This window comes from Ochotona princeps, chromosome 17 (assembly GCF_030435755.1).
Source record: "Ochotona princeps isolate mOchPri1 chromosome 17, mOchPri1.hap1, whole genome shotgun sequence".
NCBI classification, from domain to species: Eukaryota; Metazoa; Chordata; class Mammalia; order Lagomorpha; family Ochotonidae; genus Ochotona; species Ochotona princeps.
Genome location: NC_080848.1, coordinates 27705898 through 27726758, shown reverse-complemented (window position 1 = coordinate 27726758; position 20861 = coordinate 27705898). Strand labels below are relative to the sequence as shown.

Here is a 20861-nt window from a genome sequence, read left to right as displayed (position 1 = left end):
CCTCTCTGGCCTGTGTTGCTCCTTACATTAGGGGAGCGGGGATAGAGGAGGTGACTAGTGTAGCCAGTTGGGAATATCAGCTACACGTCTCATGGATGAAAAGGACATGGAACAGCCGGCTCTGGGGGAAGCGGTGGGCATTTTGTTCCTCTGTTGGAGGTCCCCACGAGCCCAAGAAGCAGCCCTGGGTAAACAGAGCCCCCAAGGTGGTCCACACACAGCGGAAGGACAGGCCTTCAATTCACCATTGGGAATAGAGGCTTGCAGGACCACAGCAGACTTGGCACTTTCTGCATGTGTGTGTCAATGAAGCAAAGGGGGAGTGACAAAAAAGCACAAGAGCATTTCTCAAAAGGATTCAGACTCTTCCTGTCAAATGACTTCCCAGAGCAGCTAAGAGATAACATAATTTTGGGTCAAGGGTAGCATCTTTGTTTTTCCCCTTCGAATGCTGAAGCAAAGTTTAATGAAGAGAAATAGAAAAGGGAGTACCTGCAGCAGCCCGGGTGGGCATATCAGCACAGAACTCTGAGCAGCTGGTCTGCAGTGAGGCTGGAGCTTTTCTAGATTCGGGTAAGGGCCTCAGGTACCTCTACTGTTGTCCTCCACTGCCAGTTGCACATTCAGAAGGTCTTTAAAAAGGCAGCTCTCTGTGCAGCTTTTCTTACATGTGGCTATCTCAGTAACATTTTGTAAAGGAGCTAGGCAACAGGACAGAACAAAAGGAGATCGATTTTGTAATCTTCACTAAGAGCAAAGGCAGATTTTTTCCCAACCAATTAATCAGAAAAACTTGGCCAAAGAGTGTGTTTCGTATCCTGTGACTGACAAACTGAAATCATACTGGAAAAGTAATGAGTTCCCATACCTTGGTCCTTCCTCCCGGTACCTTCTCTCTCACTCTGTGTCTACTCTTATGCTTGCGTTTTTTTGTTTTGTTTTGTTTTGTTTTATGAAGCAAAAAATAGGTTTGAACTACAATGGAAAATTATCCTTAAAACTCTTGGCATTTTGTCTCATTTGGTCAGACAGGATTTTTTTGTACATCTTCCTAATGGAGGGATGTGACAGAAATCAGAAAGAGAAAAATGGAAATCATTAAAATGAAAAATACAGAAATGGGCCATCCCAAGTTCTGACAATGACATAGAATAAAGTGGAACTCTAATCTCTGTTGGTGGGAAAGCAAAATGGTACAACTATTTGCAAAAATAGTTTGTTGGTTCTTTCCTTACAAGTTATATTTCCATTTAACCCAGCAATTCTGCAAGAAAATTGAAAATACATACACTATATAAATACTGTTGGATGTATCTTGACCCTAGGATGCGGGACTGTCTGGCATTGTCTGTACCAGCAATGTCAGGACACGCTTAAATAACAGACTGATGGACATATGACTGCTTGTGAAGGACTATACTATTGTAATAATAAGGGGAAAAGTCGGAGGTTGGGACTTTGGGGAAGGGGAGGGAAATCCCATACCCTATGCAATTGTAGCATGAAACCAAAATAATAATAATAAACACATAATTAAGGAAAAAATAAATGCACAAAAATATGTCCATAAAATAACCAGAAATTGGATATAACACAAGCGTCTACTTGCTGATAAACATAAATGATATATTCATTCAATGCAATGCTGCTCAGCAACAAAACTAACACTTAGATGCATGCAACAATTCGGATGAATCTCTGAGGCACTATGCAAAGTGAAAGAAAACAGATTCAGAAGGCTACAAAGCACACAGCATTCTAGAAAAAAATGTAGCAAGAGCAAACAGGGCTGTCAGAAACTGGGGGGAAATCTGAGGTGATGGAGATAGCTTGTCTTGACTGTAATGATGGTTACATAACTATTTACATTTGTCAAAACCCATAGAACTGCACATTTTTCCATAAAGGGTGAATTTCACATTATGTAAATTTTATCTTATTTGAAAAAGTACTTGTATCTCCTTGGATCTTTGGTTTCAAAATTCAAGGCCATCAAGACTGAGATTAAAGTACTGTAGGCAGGACAAAGTGTTTAGGGGAGAACACTGCAAATCAAAGCAGTGTTCCCCCACCTCCAACCTTGAAAGGGAGTCACAAAGAGTTTAGGGGAGAGCCAGAAAGAAAGCCAAAAGAGTGGAGCCTGGGTGTGAAGAAGTTAAACCTGGAGGAACCACAAAGGAAAACCAGAAACATGATCCCAGTCTAGGTAACCAAGTGGGCACATAGACTGCCAGTGCCCAATCTGTACTCCCATGGACTCTCCTTGTACAACACAGAGCATGCCACCCTCTGACTGCTCGCTGGAGGGACTTTCATTTGTGCCTTGCAGACTTTAGGCTCTCTGTCCAACATACCTCATGCTGAGAGATCTCTGCTGTCGCATGAGTAACTGCCAGTCACCCTAGACTCTCTGCCATTTGTTCTTAGGGTGAACTGGATGGAACCACTTTGAAGGCCTGCATTCCTACTTGGACACATGAACCATACACCTGCTCTACTTACCTGTCCTGTTCCCTAAATGCTTCATGGATCTTCCAGGCTCCAATGGAAATACCCTCTTAACCTTTCTTACATACACATTCAGCCAGTAGCTTCCTTGTGGGTTGGAGATGAGAGGAGTAATTCTTTTGATGGATGACCATCCTGACATCCACTTTGATTATTCATCCATCAGACTCACTGAGCTGTTGCTAGTCTGTGCAGCTGTGCAGAGACTGGGTTCCAGGCCTTGAGGAGGCCCCAGAGGGGGAGATAAACAAAGCCACAGGGTCAGGGCCACAACAGAGGCCTGCCTGGGTCAAGAGCTGCACGGACCCAATGGAAGAGGAACCTCAAGCAGAATTACTCCTTCTAGTTCAAACAGTGATTGCTGGGTCACCTTGGACCTTTAGTTCATCCAGCAATGATGCACTCCCCCAGTACTTCCAGAAGGGCACAGAGGAAGCTCGTAGAGGGTACTTCCTGTCTGTTCATCCCTAGCCTAACGCCTTGCTCATCAATACTTGTTGAAAAAAAAAAAAAGTGAAGGATTGTCTTTGCCAATCATTTAGTATTTGCCAAGTTCCCTGGAAAGAAACAACAACAACAAAAATGTTTTGAAAGTATACTAGGAGAAGGAGGGATAGTTGCCATCATCGTGTGACCACTGCCAAGGAAACTGCGAGAACATTGCTTTAGCTCTGGGTTCTGCCTGAGCCCTTCATGTGCATTTTTTCACTTAGTTCTCTCCAATAAGCCCTTTACAAATATATTTTTAAACATTCATTTCCAGAAATAAGATGGCACAATGAGGCTGAACCAGGCCAAAACCAGGAACCAGGAACTCAATCTAGCTGACCCACGTGGTGGTAGGGGCCCAACAACCTCAGTGAGCCTTCACTGTTGCCTCCCAGGGGAATGGAAAGCTTGGATCAGGAGTTGAGCTGGGACAGGAACCCAAGGACTTAAACCCAGCCATGAAGAAATGGGATCCCATGCCTCTTCCACCCTCACTGGCAGGAAGACTCCTCCCATTCTAACACTGGGTTCTGACTGCCCCATGGCACTTCAAGCAGGCCTCCCTAGGGCTGCTCCTGTATCTCCCCATGGAGAGACTAAATACCTGATACACTGCACCCAACAACAAGTCCACACCTGTTACCATGGTGAGCGACTGCTCCCGCCACCCCGCAACCTTTGTTAGCTGGAAGCTGCTGTCAGGGGCAGGAGAGGCCTTCATAGCAGAGACCCCAGAAGGTCAGCAGCTCCTTGATCTCCTGCTGAGGCTTCCCTCCTCTCTCATATGACTGAAATTCTTGCTGGTAAACCATTTCTTTTATAGTATCATTGAGATCTAAAACGAACTGAAATCCAAGCCTGGGCTAGTGCTGTCTCGTCTCCATGGAAACGACTTCAAGCCCGAGTGACTCCAGGAGATGTGGGTGCGGCTCTGCCGGCTACCATGACGATAAGGGACCAGGAGCTGGACCCAGCCAAGCTCGGTTCCATTGGGCTGGCAGCAGTTCAGGTCTATGTCTTCCCAGCTCTTCCCAGCCGACATTTTCAATTATTCTTGATAGTGTGCTGGCCCGGGGCAAAACAGGCAGCTAAACCAGTGACAGCTTATTCTACATTGGTAAAGAGACCTTTTAAATTCTGTGAAGGTGGCTCAAAGAATGTGGTCAGAAAGAAGCATAAACAGTAATAAATTTCAAGAACATTCTATGGAAGCCCTTTTGCTTCTGGGAATGGGAAACCAAAATTTTCCCAAGAGGCTCCCTTATTAAAGTCATAAATAACACATCCTGGTTCCACAGCGTGGTGGCTCCATGTGTCTGGCCTTGCTCCACAGAAGTGGCTTGGAATTTGCGACAGGCAGCCCAGGGGAGGCTGGGAGGCTGGGAGGCTGGGAAGCTGGGAGGTAGGCAAATCCATGGCTTTCTGCACACCAGTCCAGAGCACAAGGAAATAGGCAGATTTTGCTTTATCAAAGACCACATGAGGTGGCCACTGTCAAATTGAGGGATAATTTCCCTAGCTGAAGCCACCCCTCTCCCCCAGCACACCTATCTCTTCTTTCCCTAAACTTACACTCATCTTTAGAAGCTGAGTGGTCTGGGTTTAAGCCCCACTTGCTGCAACTCACCATGCTGCGAAGCCAAGGCTACAGAACTTGTCTTGTGTCAGGTGCTACGGAACTTGTCTTGTGTCAGGTGCTACGGAACTTGTCTTGTGTCAGGTGCTTCTGTAGAAAAGGAGTGGTTAGAGGGACAAATGTTGGCTCCCAAATGTCCTGTGCCAGCAACTCATTATAACAAATTCCAGTCACTCAGCAAAAAGAAAGTCAAGCAACCCTTGCTAAGGTCTATTTGTGCTGTGTACTGGATGGCTGTTCATTTATTTGACCTCACGATAGCTTCTGCCAAGGCTGCTTATTCTCAGCTTACACATGATGGAGACTAGCCCCAATCATAGCCGCAACTTTCTCAAAGTAGCAAATGTACAAGCCTGCAAATTTCACATCTCCATCTGTTACACTCCAGCTGAAGTTCTTCCCACTGGCCGCTAAATTCTGAGTTCCTGAGCTTGGGATAGATCATGAATGTTATTTTAAATACTTATTTTTGTTTGGATGATAGAGCAGCAGCAGCAGAGGCAGACAGAATCTCCTGGCCACTAGTTTACTCCTTAAGTGCCTGCAACAGACACAACCAGCCCAGGCCAAAGCCAGGAACCTGGAATTCAATCTGTGTTTCTCTTCTGGTTGGCAGGGACCAGACCAGTTGAGCCATCATTTGCGGCCTCCCAGGATGATTAGCAGGAAAATGGATCAGAAGCAGGGCAGACAGAACTGAAAGCAACACTCCAATATGGGTCTACTGTGCCATAATCACAATGCCCACTCCAATATTACTTTATTTCAAAGTAAATATTTGTCATTCTGCCATTGCGCTCAAATAACTTGTGAATGCATTGGGGACTTGGGTTTGTCTAGGTGTTCTCTCACTAAAATGGTCCACATCACCTGGAAACTAGAAATGTGGTCCTGTGCTGTGAGCTTCACCCCTTGGGCCTGTTCTAAGCTGGTCTGGAGACTCAGCCTTTTGGGGCCGCTGTGAGACACCATCTAGCACTGGGCATGTTAGTGACTTCTGCATGGGAAAAATTGGACCTATATCTTTTTAAGTCATTCTGGACAACTGAAAGCACTATCTCTTATCTGCTGCAAAAGGAAACAAATGGAAGATCAGGGGCTGGTGCTTTGGTGCAGCAGGGTAAGTTGCTTTTGGGATGCTCACACTGCCATGTCATAATGCTGGTCCAGGTCTCAGCTTTGTGCTAATGTGCCTAAACACAGCCCATGATGGCTCAAGTACTGGGTTTTCTATTTATTTGGGAGACCCAGATGGAGCTTCTGGCTCCTGGGCTTTTGCCTGAACAAACCTGACAATGTGGGCATTTCATTACAAGTACAAGTAAACTCTTGCTGTTGCTCTGCCTTTGTATAAATAAACCTTGATACACAAAAGCATAGTTCAACAAATGGATTCGAAATTCTGAAAAAAAAATTAAGACATTATACAGTTCAACCCTTCCTTGATTCTAAGCGCTTTGCCTCCAGGTCCTCAAAAACTAGAATTTTTCTTAGAGCAGAGACAAAAAAAAAAGTCAAAGAAAGTAATGAAATGTGAGGGAACCAAGTAGCCATGACACCATGGATCTATTTTCACATTCCCCAATAAGGCTTCTATTTTGTAGGTGTTCATAGCAGACTGGGGCCACCAGCAGGGTGTGGGCTTCCACTCAGAACCAGAATTCAAACCCCAACTCTTCTAACAGGCTTGTTATTTATAACTCTAAGCCTCGGTTTTCTCTCCTGTAAAATGGGTGATGATTGTGGCAAGTAATGCTCAGAAAGCAAATACAATGCTCTTCTTCATCCCACTTCTCAATGCAAAACCAGCATGACCAGGGATGGGTCAGTTGTTTCGCTGAGTTCTCATTAGGTGCTGGGCCCTGGGCTGAGCCTCTCACCGACCAATGCTCTCTAGGAAGGGCAATCAGTATTTGAACCCAGGTACTCCACTTCCTGCGTCCGGTCCCAGGGTAGGAGTCAGGTAAAGGGCTGGATGAATTGACTCTGCAGAGAAGGGCTGCCTGTGAGGGTCTGGGCTGATGTGGCTGCAGCCCTGGCCAGCAGAGATGAGGACACATAAAACCCACCGGGTATAACGAGGACTGCTGATACTCCGCTCTTGGTGGTTCATTTCCATATCAGAGTAGGCACGTAATCACACGTCCAAAGATGCTGTTGAATAAGAAAATGCAGATCACAAGCATCACTAATGGTCTAGTCATTTACCTGGTGTGGGAAACACGTATGTTATATTCTCCATTCTCAGGCATATTAACATTTTAAAGAGATTTTTTAAAGCTGTTAATTCGCTACCATCCCCATTAATTCAATGTCCATCAAGCATTTAGTCATCATCCACTATTAATGGGAGGTGCCAAGGATTACATACATAATCCAGCAGAGTATTAAGCCACAAATCCCAGTTTAAGCCCAGTTATAGAACACACAATACTTTTCAGGTAGCTATGTTCTTTACGCTGATTTTCTAATTTGCCTCCTCAGAACAAGCGCCTACTCATTTAGTCATCAAGGTGGGCAGACAGGGGAAGTGAACTATGAAACCATACTAGATATTTTAACAATGAGGAGGAAAGAGATGAAAATTGGGAACATGGTGAGAACTCAAGGTTGCAAAGTCAGACAGGTAATGGCCTGACTTGGTCACAGCCATGACATGCGACAGATTATCAGTGCTACACTCCAGAACATGAGAGTACCTAGGGATGGTGTGAGGAAATGCCTCCTTATGACGCCCCTGGACCAGGTCGCTCGGACAAAATACCAACCAGTCTGGGTCAGGTACAAGCCAGGGGCCACGGGAACACCTGTGCTTACTGACCTCTCACCCTAGCCCGGCCTCCTGAACAGCTCCAGTGGAGGTGGTGAGGTGGTGGTGAGAGTGGGGCAAGGGACTACCAGCCCAAGACTGGGTATCTCGCATCGCATACATGTCTCCTGGCCTTGTCTACAGGCAGCACATCCACTGTAGCAAGACAGGTTACAGAAGGCTAACACACTCAGGCACACATCCAGACAAACTGCAGCTGCAAGGGCAACAAGGAGGCTGTCCAAGTTCATGAGAGGGTGAAGCACATTGATAAAACACTTGAACAAGTAAGAAGACTGGATTTCGATTTTCCCTGCAACTGGTGGCTCAACCCCCTCTGTGAGCCAGTCAGATGAAAGCATCCCATGGGCACCGAATCTTGCTGTCTCTGGAACACAAGTGCTTCTCCACCAAGAGCTGGTGGACGTCGGAGAAACAGGAGTGGTGGGAGGCAGTGGGGTTCAGTCCCCAGGACCGGGTCAAGGTCACATGTGCACTTCTGATAGCTAAGCCAGGACCACGCTCATAGAGAAGTGGGAGGTCCTCTTTTCATTCACTGATCGCCCTTGGGAAAAATAACTACCCAGGTCGCTGACTGGGTTAGACAGACAACCATAATCCATTATGTCAGTACTTCCTGAAGAAGAACAAAGATAAAGCAGTCAGGGTCAATAAAGACAGAGACTCTCCAAACAGTTCATATTTGAAAACTTTATTTTCTCAAATGAGCACCAACACAGATTGGAAATAGGACAGAAACAATGCACTTTAATACTGAATCTCTATGTACAAATACAAGAGAAGGACAGATTATTGAAAACAATCACCGTTGTTATTGGAGCAAAGTGACCTGGAGAATGTCACTAAAGAAAACAAACAAAACAAAACAAAACAAAACAACAAGAAAAACCCAAAGAACACAGTTTGTAAACACAAGCATCAACACAGATTCTGTATTCAAGGACAGTCTCTGCTGGCGGTGAACGAAGATGACACATGGACACGAGGCCCTGGGGTGACCAGGGAGAGTCGCTTGATTCTTCGTGGCTCCAGCTTTGACTGCCAGACTTCCTACAAGTTGATTAGCCTGTCTTCTCATTGGAGGCAGGTTCTTGTAGGACATGTAAGTAGGCTGTGCTCCACGTGTGATTTCCCAGCCTCCCGCTGCCTGCACCCAGGGCAATCTGAACTCAACATACAACCTCCCCACACCACCACCCAAAGAAAATGGTTTACCTCTAAGGTATGGATATAATTTTATTGATGTTCTTTTAGACATGCTATGGCTCCTGCATCAGGCAATGGTTTTGGGACAGCCATGAAGACATGCCCATCACAGGTGCAAGCCCAGCCTGGACAGACTGCTGTTCCACCTTCACAACCAGAGTTTCCCCTCTCTCTGTTCAAGCTGAGCACAGCAAGAAAGGAGCAGCCCAGCATGTTTTCCCACGCTCAGAGAAAACAGACCCTCCAGGCTCATGCTGTTGATCCGCTCAGAAATAAAGATGATGGGGAGAAAACCTAGAAAACCTTTCTGAGCTGTAAACTGTAGTTATAGTGTCCCCGATAACAACAAACACAGGAGGCACAATCCAAAGTGTTTTGCACACGCGCACACACACACACTTAAAAAAAATCACGATTCCAATTTGTTGGAAATTCTTCCAAGCAAAGGAACCACTCTACATTATTCCTACACAATTTAATTGATTCTATTTCGTTCCTAGCTGATATTGGTGCAAGAAAACATTTTGAGTCTCATCTGGTTAGGTACTGTAGAGTCTGTCCCCGGGGGGGGGGGCACATGCAGAGGGCACTGCTTTAAAGCCTCGGTCCACAAGGACACAATGAGAGTTGTTTCGCTTTTAAAGCCTATTGGTGATCACTGTTTCCCTTAAAATACTTTGAGAAATGCACGGGGGTGGGGAGAAAACCATAGAATTTAAAAATGAAAATAAAAAGTGCTCTCAGGGGATCTGAGAAAACAGCACCAAATATATTATTTAAAAAATTAAATATTATTTACAAAAGTATATTTCACAAGCAACTTTTATATATATATATATGTATGTATATATCTCCACTTGAAGATTTGCTTCTAATGGGGACACCTCTTTCCCACACACTGATCCACCAGCAAAGATGGACTCTAACTACATGGCCTTACTGTCACTTGAGCTAGGGCATGGGCCCTCAGGGCCAGCTGGTAACCGTGGGCATCAGCTTTGGCTGTTTTGATTCAGGTCAACTCCATCCATCAGCAGCCCGAGACTGTCCTCCTGGGGGTGGTCTCTGGGATGGCCGAGGCCGTGTGACCTGGGGTGGCACAGCAGGGGGGAGATGACACTATGGGGTCTGCCGGCTGGACTTCAGTTTGAAATGAAGGCAGCTGCTGGCTGAGGTATAGTTTCAATGCCTTTCCCTTTCTCACATCTACCTGACCCCTTTCTCTACTCCCCACACTCCTGCCCAAGCACTCTGTTAGCCAACTCCCATCCCTGAACCTGCCTGGGGGGAATGGATGAGGTCTTTGGTTATGCTCAGAGTTTGATAATTTAGTGAGGAGATGAAAGAAGGATCTGACCGAGGCCAGGAGTGGATGAGTCGCCATGACACGACACGAGCTGTGGCCTCTGCAATACTGATCACGTCAGACAAGCCATGAATGCAGTTACAGGTCTAAGAAGCACTTTGGGTTTCACTGATACAAGGGAAGCCTAATGAGCTTGGTTTGGTTTGGTTTGGTTTGGTTCCTTTACTTACAGAGAAACCAACATTCATACCTTTCACATCACAAAGGATACCCATTGGGTGCCCAAAGGACAGTAACTGGAAGAAACTAGAACCTGGGTCTGGATAGGAGCCTGCTCTGATCCATACACCAGTCCAAGGCCTCATCTCCAGGGAGACCAGTGGCACAGTGGCCTCTCTTCCCCTTGGAAACTCTGGGGTACCCCACACCCCCACATTCCATTTTGAGCCAGGACTTTCCTTGAGGAAGGCTTTATACAAAAGGTGTACATGATGACCTCTTCCCCCAGGAGGGAAAGGAAGGGGAACAGCCATGGTGTCTGGCTGGTAAGCCAGCTTAGGAATGTCAAAGTGAAACAAAAAATACATTATTTGTTAAATCAGGAATTTGGGGCTAGGAGACAAAGGAATTGTTATTGCTGGGAGCAAAACTAACACTTTGAAGCCTCAGTCTACCTGGCAGGAAAGTGGGGAGCACAATTTATCCCCCAGGGCTACTAAAAGCACTGGAAAGTTCTGAAAAGGGACCGTGGAGAATGGAGTTCTATCCTTAAGGATTCTTGGCCACACGGAGGTGGAACACTGTTAACCAGGGCACTGCCCTGCTTCCTGTCTGCACCGAGCATGCAGTTCCTATCTTCTAGTCAGCACGTGGAGACACAGAAAATGCGTCTCGACTGCAGACTCCCTCCCTCTGGGAATCGGGTTCTGCTGCAGATGCATGTCCTGAAAGTGTACTGGGGGGTTGGCATCAGATTCTTCCCTCCATGACCTCATTTTGCTATGAGACTTATGAGGGACGCTCCTTTATAGGATCAGCCTGTGCCGAGAACTACATGCTGAAAATCACCCAACATGGAGGTCTTGACACCGAGTCAGCTAACAAACTCAGCTAAATGAGTTTCAGCCACAAGCCCTGCACTGGCTGAACTGTGTGAATCAAATGGGGCCAACCTCTGGATTCCTCTCAGCTGTCTTGCAGGCATCTGTTCTCCACTTCCCTAATGTAACCAAGAGTTACAGGGCAGGGTGGCGCATACTGGGATCTAAACCCTCCCCATGACTGGATCACCTGATAGGAGCTCTTCAGATCCAAGAACGGAGGGCACACCAGGAATCCACCAGCCATGTTAACACTAAGCCTGGAGGCCTCGCTTTCCACATACCACAGTGATACAACTAGAGTAAAACACCAGAAACTTTAGGAACAAAGAATCACTGCTCCCACTGATGTCACTGCGCATGCGAAGAGGCGAGAGGCTCCCTCTAACCTCGCCTGTACCGTAACTCAGATCTCAGTCATTCCTTCCATGGTCCCTACCCCCCCACCGCCTTGCCACATTGCGCTTATTAAGGGTCAGAAACAAGGTCAGACTGATAGGATTGCTAACAACTGCTTCTATTTTTATTTCCCTGGCTCAGATACTGAGCCATTTCTCCAAGAACTCCCCAACTGCAGATTCTCTTTGTTCCCTGCTCTCCTCGATTACTCATTTGACTTGGCTGCTGGCCAAAGCCTTTGGGAGAGCTGGATCCCGTGCCCGCTGTAAATGGTCTTCCTCTCTCCCCTTCGCCTACAGTGGCTGGGGCAGCGAGGAGGGTGACTCAGGGACTGAGGGAGGCCTCGGAGCTGTCAAAACCCATCCGAGTGTCTGGGAAGGTGGGAGCGCCTGCTCGCCTGCTCGCCGCTGCCAGGGCCCTCCCGGCTCAGCTCTTGCCCTGCCTGCCTGAATCATGAGGGCTTGTGCTCTGCTGCTAACCTGACACACCTGGTGTCAGAGAGAATGCAGTCATGTGAGGTATGTTTTTTTTTTTTCTCCTCTTTGTCCTTTTAGACAAGTCTATCATTTCAAGCTCACATTTCGGTGAGATTTTATTCTGCCTTCCGCCCTCCGCCCACCCCTGGGGGCCTCCAGCCTCCCCTCCTCTTCCTCCCAGACAGAAGCCACCAGGCTGCTTTTGCTCAGGGGGCCCTGGGGCCCTGATCAGGGTGGGCTGGGATCTGTTCCTGTAGATGTTTTTGTTTTCAGTCAACACTAGAACAGAGAGAAGCCAGAATCAACTCACAAACAGATACGAAGCAAAGAGACAGAGACAGCGATTTAGAGGCCAGTCACCAACAAGATGGCGTCCGGGTGAGAGGGTGCCCCAGATGGCAAGGCCCCTCAGTGGATGGAACCAAGTGTTCAGTCACTCTCTCGCGCTTGGGTAGAATGTTCGGTTGGATGGCGTTCACACGGACACTGGGGTGGGTGGCTGCTGATCAGTCCCAGCCATTGTCCTTGATCATGTGCGCTAGTTCAATGATGTATTTGCCTTCTTTATATTTCTGGCTGCTTTCAAAAGCATGTTCCTAGGAAACACAGAGCAGAGGACACCGAGTTGACACAAGAGGGCAACTCATGTAACACAGTGGCAAACGCTGCCACTGACCAGTCAGGCCTGGGCCCAGCTTTACTCCCGCGCCAGCAGAATTTCCACCACCAAAGCACTTATGCTGTGTCCCTCTCACTCAACTGCTGGTACCTGAGGCAATCCCAGAAATCCCTCAGGACCTCCGCTCCGGTCAGTCCACTCAAATGGCACCATCTCTCCAAGCTTCTTCCCACTCGCTCCACTTAAAATCAATCCCATCTTCCACGCAAGCACCCCTGGGTCTTCCCATTCCACCCCTGCTGCTTTTATTTTTTTCATCATTTTCCAACATATGTGATTATTTGAATTTTTATTTTGTTTACTATTTGTTCCCTGTGACTACCCCACAAACGTCAAGGAAGCTGGGGATTTGGGTGTTCTGCTCATTGACTGAGTCCTGGAAGATGGCCAGGCACATAACACACCTTCAGTAAATAACTGCTGAACAAACCGGTATAACACACACACACACACACACACACACACACACACACACACACACACGTCAATAACCTTAGAGCACCTTGCACACTGCTGTTGACAGGTAGCCTGTCCAGTGGATGCCTCCATAAAGTTTAGGTGTCACTCTGGCTATGTTCTGGAAACACAGGCAAGTCTAGTTGTTGTTTGGTGTGGAGAAAAGACACGCAGGAGAGGAATAAAGGCCTGTGGGGGCCAGGAGGGCCTTTTATTTCAGTTTCCTTTTCTGCCCAGTGTGTCAAGCCTGGTTTTTCTTTCCTGGCCTCTCTCCAGGGAGACAGAGCTGCAAATATCCCAGGCTGGGGAAACCTGCAGCCTGCAAGCCCCATCTGCTTCCCAGCCCCTAGAGGGAGAAGCCCACATGAGCCACTTCACCCAGGCCCTGGGAGCTCTCCCAGCTAATGAGGCCATGCAGAGAAGTTCTGCATGAGTAGGGGGTGCTGTGTTATTTATGGAAACAAAGATGTAGGAACCTTGGTGCCTCAGTAGAAAGCTCTGGTCCCAGGAGTCACCATGTGGCTAAGCTCAGTGTGCAGAGGCAGTGGAGGTTCGTTCTTCCTCCTGAGGTCCCCAGATGAGTAAAGAGCCAGGCAACCTACAGCTGGTGGGGTCTGGGCGTCAAATACGTACACTGTTTTCTGGAGTTTGGGTTTCAGGAAAGAAGTGCAAACTTGAGTTTCCTACTGAGAGAGAAACCAGTCCCCCGTATGGAAGGGGGAGATGAGTTGGGAGGGAAATCGGGGGAGAGCTGTGGGTTCTGCAATGATTCCCTGACACTGTGTTATTCATTCCCGAGTGTGTGAGTGTGACAACAGAGCAATATGGTTTAGGAATAAGACCTATTGTTTAGGCTGGCAAGAAGAGAAAAAAAGTGGGGTGGGAGGCAGCGTGATAGCCTAATGGCTAAAATCCTTGCTTTGCATTGCCAGGATCTCATATGGTTCCCAGTTCGTATCCTGTTTGCTCCACCTACCATTCAGCTCCCTGCCTGTGGCCTGGGAAAACAGTGGAGGACGGCCCAAAGCCTTAGGACCTTGCACCTGCACGGGAAACCTGGAAGAAGCTCTTGTGTCCTCCTGGCTTTGGATCAGCTCAATTCCCAGCCATTGCAGCCACTTGTGAAGTGGACCAGGGATGCAAGATCTTTCTGTATCTCCTCTCTGCATATCTGCCTTTCTGATTAAAGCAAAACAAAACAAAAAAACAAAAAAACAAATGGGTCTGGCACAATAGCATAGTGGTTAAAGTCTTCACCTTGAATGTGCTGGGATCCCATATGAGCACCAGTTTTAATCTTGGCAACCCTGCTTCTCATCCAGCTCCCTGCTTGTGGCCTGGAAAAGCAGTCAAAGACAGCCCAGTACCTTGGGACCCTGCACCCATTTGGGAGACCCTAAAGAAGCTCCTGGCTCCTGGCTTAGTATCAGCTTAGCTCCAGCCATTACAGCCACTAGGGGAGTAAACCATCGGACGCAAGACCTTCCTCTCTGTCTCTTCTCCTCGCTGTATATCTGCCTTTCCAATTAAAAAAATAAATAGTAAAAAAAAAAAAATCTTGAAAAAATAGTTCAACATTCCCAAACGACAGGAGCACTTGCTGTATGTCCCAACTGATGTCCCTGGGCTAACAGTATGCTTCCCGAGTCCCTGCCTACTGCTTCTCAGCTGGGGGCAAGCACTTTGCCACTTCTGTTCCATCAGTTATAAAACTGGGCGACTAAACCCTACTTTTCAGCATAGTTGTGAGTCAGAATAAAGAATGGAATGCACCAATAGATAGTGGGGGTGGGATCGGGGGAGGGGGATTGAAGGGAACATTCTCTGAAGTGCAGAGCACTAGTTCAATCCAACTGCTTGGCTTCAGATCCAGCTTTCTGCTAATGGGCCTGGGAAAGCAGAGGAAGACCCCTGCCACCCATGTGAAAGACCAGGATTAATTCCTGGCTCCTGGTTTCAGCCTAGTCCAGCCCTGGCTAGAGCAGCCATTTGGTGAATGAGCCTGTTCTCTCTCACTTTGTTGCAATGCTGGTTTTTAACAGTCATGCAGTGGAAGACTCGTGGCTATGGTCTTCCCAGCCCCCTACCAGGCAGACTTCTCTGTACTTACATATTTCCAGCCCAGGGTGGTTTTGCAGTTTTCACAATAAATGTCTGCGACTGCGTGCAGTCCCGTGAGCAGCACTCGCTCTTCTGCAGGCCCGCAGCCCACATTGACTCTACGCCAAGAGACAGAGAGAGAGAGAGGGAGAGCACACTGTTAGTCGCCAGTTGTTCAAGCAAGAATGAACTGGGAAAGGCTGCCCTGGGGGCGAGTCAGCCCTGAGGAGAGCCTGGGGTTTAAAGCTGTCACCAGCCACACTCCCCAAAAGGCAGCCACATGGAAACAGCTCAATTGGAATGAATTTTATATCTGTAAGTTGATTCCATGGGGCTACTAAGAAACTTGTGGCAAAGATGTCCCTTCTAAGGCATGTTTTCAGCTTTATGACTTCAGGGGGACACACTGGCACCCACTCTATGAGCCCTGCAGCCAGACACAGACATCCTCACAGCTCACTGGGGATGGCCTCTGGAAGCCAGGCTGACAGCACAGTCCCAGCCCCATCACCAGGAAGGAGGAGTGTGCCCTGAGCGCACTTGGCCTCCAGGTCTCGTGGTTGCCAGGTTGCATGAATACCCTTCCTCCCCACCCCCGGCAAGAGGCTATAACCTGGTGCCCAGGGAGGCCCAAGGGTGAGGCACACAGGTACCCTCAGGGAGCTGCTCAAGCCCTCCCTCCGTTCGTCTGTCCTCAGGCAGCTCTTGGTGTCTTTGCTTCATCCTGGCTTCCCCTCCTGGAGGACTCGGCTCTGCTCTGGCTGGGAGATCTTCCTGCCAAGGCCCGCTCTCAGCAACTCTTGGGCATCCTCTCTAATGCGCCCGTGGAAAGGCAGCATTGCCAGGCACAGAGGTGCTGCCAACCCACGTTCCCCCAAAGCAAGGGTCTCCCAGATGTGGAGAGCAATGCTCCATAGGGGTCTTGCCTTTCTTGAATTGTCACCAAGGGTTGTTTATCCCCAATTCCTCAGTTTGCACCAAGCCACACAGAGACCGGTTAGAGACACTCACACTGAATTAAAAAGGTATGCTCGTCCTTGACTTCCCTGGAACGACTGAAATGCAAGAAAAACAAATTGATTGTTAGAGATCCATATCCACTGCAGCCATGGCTCGGCAACCCAACCCCAGTCAACCCGCAAGTGTGACCTTCCAGGACAGACAAGGCTAAAGGGACCACACAGCCAGCTCACATCACGGTCTAGCTGCCAGATGGCATGGGGGGAGGGCAGGGCAGAGATAACAGAGCTCTGGCCCTCACACTGGCCCACTTGGGGACTGTGCCCAGCAGCCCAGGAGAGAAAATGAACAAAAGTCCCCAAACCCAGGCCCCACTGGGTTGTTTACAAACTTGTTCTTTCCTCCCAACTCTGCCTGACACATCTACCTGAGACAAAATTCACTGGTATTACTTTCTGAGGGTCCCACTTGATCCCAGCCATCTGTGCTGGCCCAGGCATGCACACAGGGTCCAGCACGAGACGTCCAGCCCTACCAAAGGCAGAGAAGAATCCCCAACACAAAAACTACCCAGCAAAGCCCACTCGGATCCCTTGCCCTGCTTCTCGTAGATCATCGTGGCCGCTATGACAATTCCAGCCCCTCCCGCTAGCCCTGCCAAGCAGGAGCCCAGGCGCCGTCCTTCTGAGCTCTCAGGGACGTGGACTCTGTTGCAGGACTTCTCCTTTAGCAGCTTCCATCTGGCCCCATGGTGTCAGGGAACAGGACAGACGTGGGCCTCTGCAAGTCCTGCAACTGGGTATCTGTGTCGAAGGATGCAGGCCCTGCCCCCGTTTTTCTCCTCTGGTCACACCACCATGTCTGGCTGACAAGGGTCAGACATGTCCTGTACTGCTACCTGCATTTTTTCATGTTGTCCGACAACTGGATTCAGACATCCCAGTCTGTTCTGAAAAATCGCTTTAAAGACAAACCAAAAGGAACTCTCCCATGACCTCCATTATTCCACAGCGAACCTAATGGTGCCTTGTTTGCAGATGCCCAGAGGGAAGGAGGGAAAGTGCCAGATCACTGTGTAGGGGACAGTCATTTCTTCAAGACTCCGTGGATCAGAGGCTCCAGCCAGGTGAAAAGAATTTCCTTTCAAGGAGGCAGAAGAGCGGCCCCCAGAGCAGGCGCACTGCCGGTGCAGCAGGTTCCTCACTCCCAGGCACAAGTGCCAGTACTCAGCAGATGTTCCCCAACTGCTGCCACACCTAAACCAGCTCTCTCTTTCGTCAGGCCTTGAGACACCCCTGGGGAGTGCAGGCATGCTTCAGCTGAGCTGCCCTGAGTACCACAGCTCCCAAGCCTGCAGCCCGGGACCTTGGAAACAGGTACAATCCTCACATGGGAAAAACCAAAAGCCAAGAACCTGGGCCCTGAAGGTCTATGTCAAGATGTTCAAGTTCAGACTTAGGAAGAAGGTAGCTAAACATTTGCAACTTAGGGACTATCTGGAGCCCGCTCCTGAGGTGCTGCTTTGGGACACATGAATGTGGGTGTCGGAGGGAGGAAGGAAGGATGGGAGACCCCCTGGGAGGGGGTGGGCTGGCGGGGAGCGGAGCTCCTAGGCCTTTGCTTCTTGCTTGCTGCACACGCTACGCTGTCTGTGCCTTCTGTTTTCCTGAGCCCTGACAGGGGGTCTGAACTTGTGGAAACAAGATTACTGAACATCAGATGCCCAGTGATATTTTTGTAATGGGTTCCAGAGCACCACAAAAAATTCTGCTGACCGTCAAGTGTCTACGGCTCCCACTACAGACAGAACAGACATTTTTTAATGTTTTCATCTTGTATGTGTTTTTTTTTTTGGGGGGGAGAGGGGTGCAAATTTAAAAATCATATGCTTAGGGCCAGTGTTGTGGTGCAGTGGACTAAACTGCTGCTTGTAACAACAGCATATCAATCCAAGTCCTGGCTGCGCTATTTCCTATCCAGTTTCCTGCTGATATACCTGGAAAGGCAGCAGATAATAGCGCAAGTAACTGGATCCCTGCCACCCAAGTGGAGACCAGAATGGAGTTCCGTGCTTCTGCCTTCAGCTTGGTCCAGCTAAGGTAGTTGAGGCCATTTCGGAAGTGAACCAGTAGATAGAAGTGTGCACATGCTCTTTCTCAAACAAGTAAATAGATAGATCCTTTTTTTTTTTAAACAAAAAAGTATGCATCTGTACAGAAACTGATTCAAATTATATGATATTTAGAAGAAAATCTGAAGCACCAGCATTGCGGTACATTGCGGTACAGTAGGTTAAGCCACCACCTGCAATACCAGCATCCCATATGAACCCCAGTTCAAGTTCCGGTTGCTCTATTTATAATCCAGTTCCCTGCTAATGCACCTGTGAAGGCAGTGGAAGAGAACACCAATATGTGGGCCCCTAACACCCATGTGGGAGATCCAGATGGAGTACCGACTCCTGGTTCCAGCCTGGCACAGCACCAGTCATCACAGCTACTTGGGGAGTAAATCAAGCAGATGGATCCCATTTGGGCGCTGATTCATGCCCTGGCTGCTCCACTTCCCATCGAACTCCCTGCTTGTGCCCTGGAAAAGCAGTCAAAGACCGCCCAAAACCTTGGACCCTGCACCCACATGAGAGACCCGGAAGAAGCTCCTGGCTCCTGGCTTTGGATTGGCTCAGCTCCCGCCATTGCAGTCGCTTGGGGAGTAAATCATGAATCAGTGGATGAAAGATCTTTCTCTCTGTATCTTCTCTCTGAAAATCTATCTTTCCAATAAGAATAAATAAATCTTAAAAAAAAAAAAAAAAAGGCGAGGGGATGGAGGAAGCTGACAAAAATGTCTAACAACCAGCACTCTCACCTACTGCAAAATGGGACAGCTGCCTTGGAAAGGAGGCTGGCAGCTGCATCTACCCAAGTAAAATGAAACACCTATGTTCACACAAAAACCAAGAAGGATATTTTTAGCAGCTTTATTCATAATCGCCCAACCTAAATGTCTCTCAGTGGTGACTGGGTAAACACACTGGTCCTTCCATACAGTGCTTCTCTGTAAGAACAAGATCCACGTGGATACACTGGGCAGCCTGGGGGAAGAGCCAGGAGGACCCTTGGTCACCACAGGTCATGAGTAAGGCTAAAGTGTTGGGAACAAAGGAGATGGAACTGTAATGGTGACTGCAATGGTGGCCCTATATGTCCAAACTCACAGAACCGTGTACCAAAAAAAAGTGACACTCAACATAGGCAAATTGTAAAAGCCACTTGCTGAAAAGTTAACAAAGAATCATCTCTAAAACCTCGTCTATAACACATGCCTTTATAAGCAATTTCCCTATTTAAAAATGTTTGGAAAACATGGTTTCAGGAGTTTAAACCATTGTTTAAAAGAACACTTTTTGCAAGAGGTTGCAAGAGCTGATTACATGTACCTAGGGACATACCCTTTAAACTACTATGTCAAGAATGACAAACCTAAGTTCTTTTAAAAGCCATACATATTATAAAATCAACTATTTTCCCCCTAGTTTTTAAAATTATGCTGACTGGGCCCGGCGGCGTGGCCTAGCGGCTTAAGTCCTCGCCTTGAAGGCCCCGGGATCCCATATGGGCGCCGGTTCTAGTCCCGGAAGCTCCACTTCCCATCCAGCTCCCTGCTTGTGGCCTGGGAAAGCAGTTGAGGACGGCCCAATGCATTGGGACACTGCACCCGCGTGGGAGACCCGGAAGAGGTTCCAGGTTCCCGGCTTCGGATCGGCGCACATCGGCTCGTTGCGGCTCACTTGGGGAGTGAATCATTGGACGGAAGAGCTTCCTCTCTGTCTCTCCTCCTCTGTGTATATCTGGCTGTAATGAAATGAATAAATATTCAATAAATAAATAAATAAATAAATAAAATTATGCTGACTGAAATCACAAATGTTCAAGATATGCATATTACATAGCAGAACACATATACAATTTCTATGCATACAATAGTATATTGATAGGCATGGGTAACTTCAAAGTTAAAACCTTGGGACTAATGTTATAATGTAACAGATTAAGTAACTGTTTGCTGTGCCTATATGCCCTGTAAGGTAAGGCTGGAGTCCTGGATGCTCTACTTCCAATTCGGCTTCCTGCTAGTGCACACCTGGCAGACAGAGAAGATGGCTCAAGTACTCAGACCCCTGCTACCCACACAGGAGATCCAGATAAACTCTATGGCTCCTAACTTCAACCAGGCCCAGCCCTAGCTGTTGTGGCATCTGGAGAGTAAAACGGGTGATAGAAGATATTCTCTCTCGCTCGCTGCCTCTGCCCCTTTGCCTTTGACATAGATGAAAATAAACTAAAAATAGAGAATACAAAAGGCTAGGACTGTGCTGTCAGGTATCCAGTCTTCCTCAGGGCAGGTCTGAGAAATTTCTCTGCCTGACACATCAGAATTCCTAGACAGAGTGGGGCGGGGGAGGCATGTGGCAGAGAAAAGAAAGGCCAGCAGCCAGGCCCAGTGGCACCTTCCCGGCAGGGCCCGCATGGCTCCCCCAGGCCTGTGCTGAGAGTAATCGGCAAAGGACCACGCTCTGTCAAGGGCACTGGACCCTGCCAGGACGTCCGTGTGGTAATGCCTTCTCAAGCACCCCTCAAGGGGAGGGTCTACAAACCTTCTTTGGCTCAGCCTGGCAGACAGGACCCTGCAAGTTCTTTTACCTTAGCTTCCAAA

At 48.1% G+C, this 20861-nt stretch overlaps 1 protein-coding gene and 1 long non-coding RNA gene across 4 annotated transcripts in view; both read right to left on the bottom strand.

Annotated features, from left to right (window-relative positions):
* The window catches only part of LOC131482417 (uncharacterized), a 44841-nt gene extending 37421 nt beyond the window's left edge, over positions 1–7420 (bottom strand). The window contains exons 1-2 of one of the 2 annotated variants that reach the window (XR_009246977.1): positions 6703–7420; positions 4625–4723 (exon numbers count right to left, since the gene is read on the bottom strand). This is a non-coding gene — a long non-coding RNA (uncharacterized LOC131482417). The remainder of the gene's footprint in view (positions 1–4624; positions 4724–6702) is intronic. The other variant, XR_009246978.1, reaches the window with a different exon arrangement.
* A 4433-nt stretch (positions 7421–11853) lies between these two features.
* The window catches only part of YPEL2 (yippee like 2), a 60113-nt gene continuing 51105 nt past the window's right edge, over positions 11854–20861 (bottom strand). For both annotated transcript variants that reach the window (XM_058676705.1, XM_004590970.4), the window contains exons 3-5: positions 16197–16240; positions 15196–15304; positions 11854–12546 (exon numbers count right to left, since the gene is read on the bottom strand). In XM_058676705.1, coding sequence (XP_058532688.1) covers positions 12457–12546; positions 15196–15304; positions 16197–16240 — 243 coding nt within the window. In that variant the 3' untranslated portion in view covers positions 11854–12456. The remainder of the gene's footprint in view (positions 12547–15195; positions 15305–16196; positions 16241–20861) is intronic.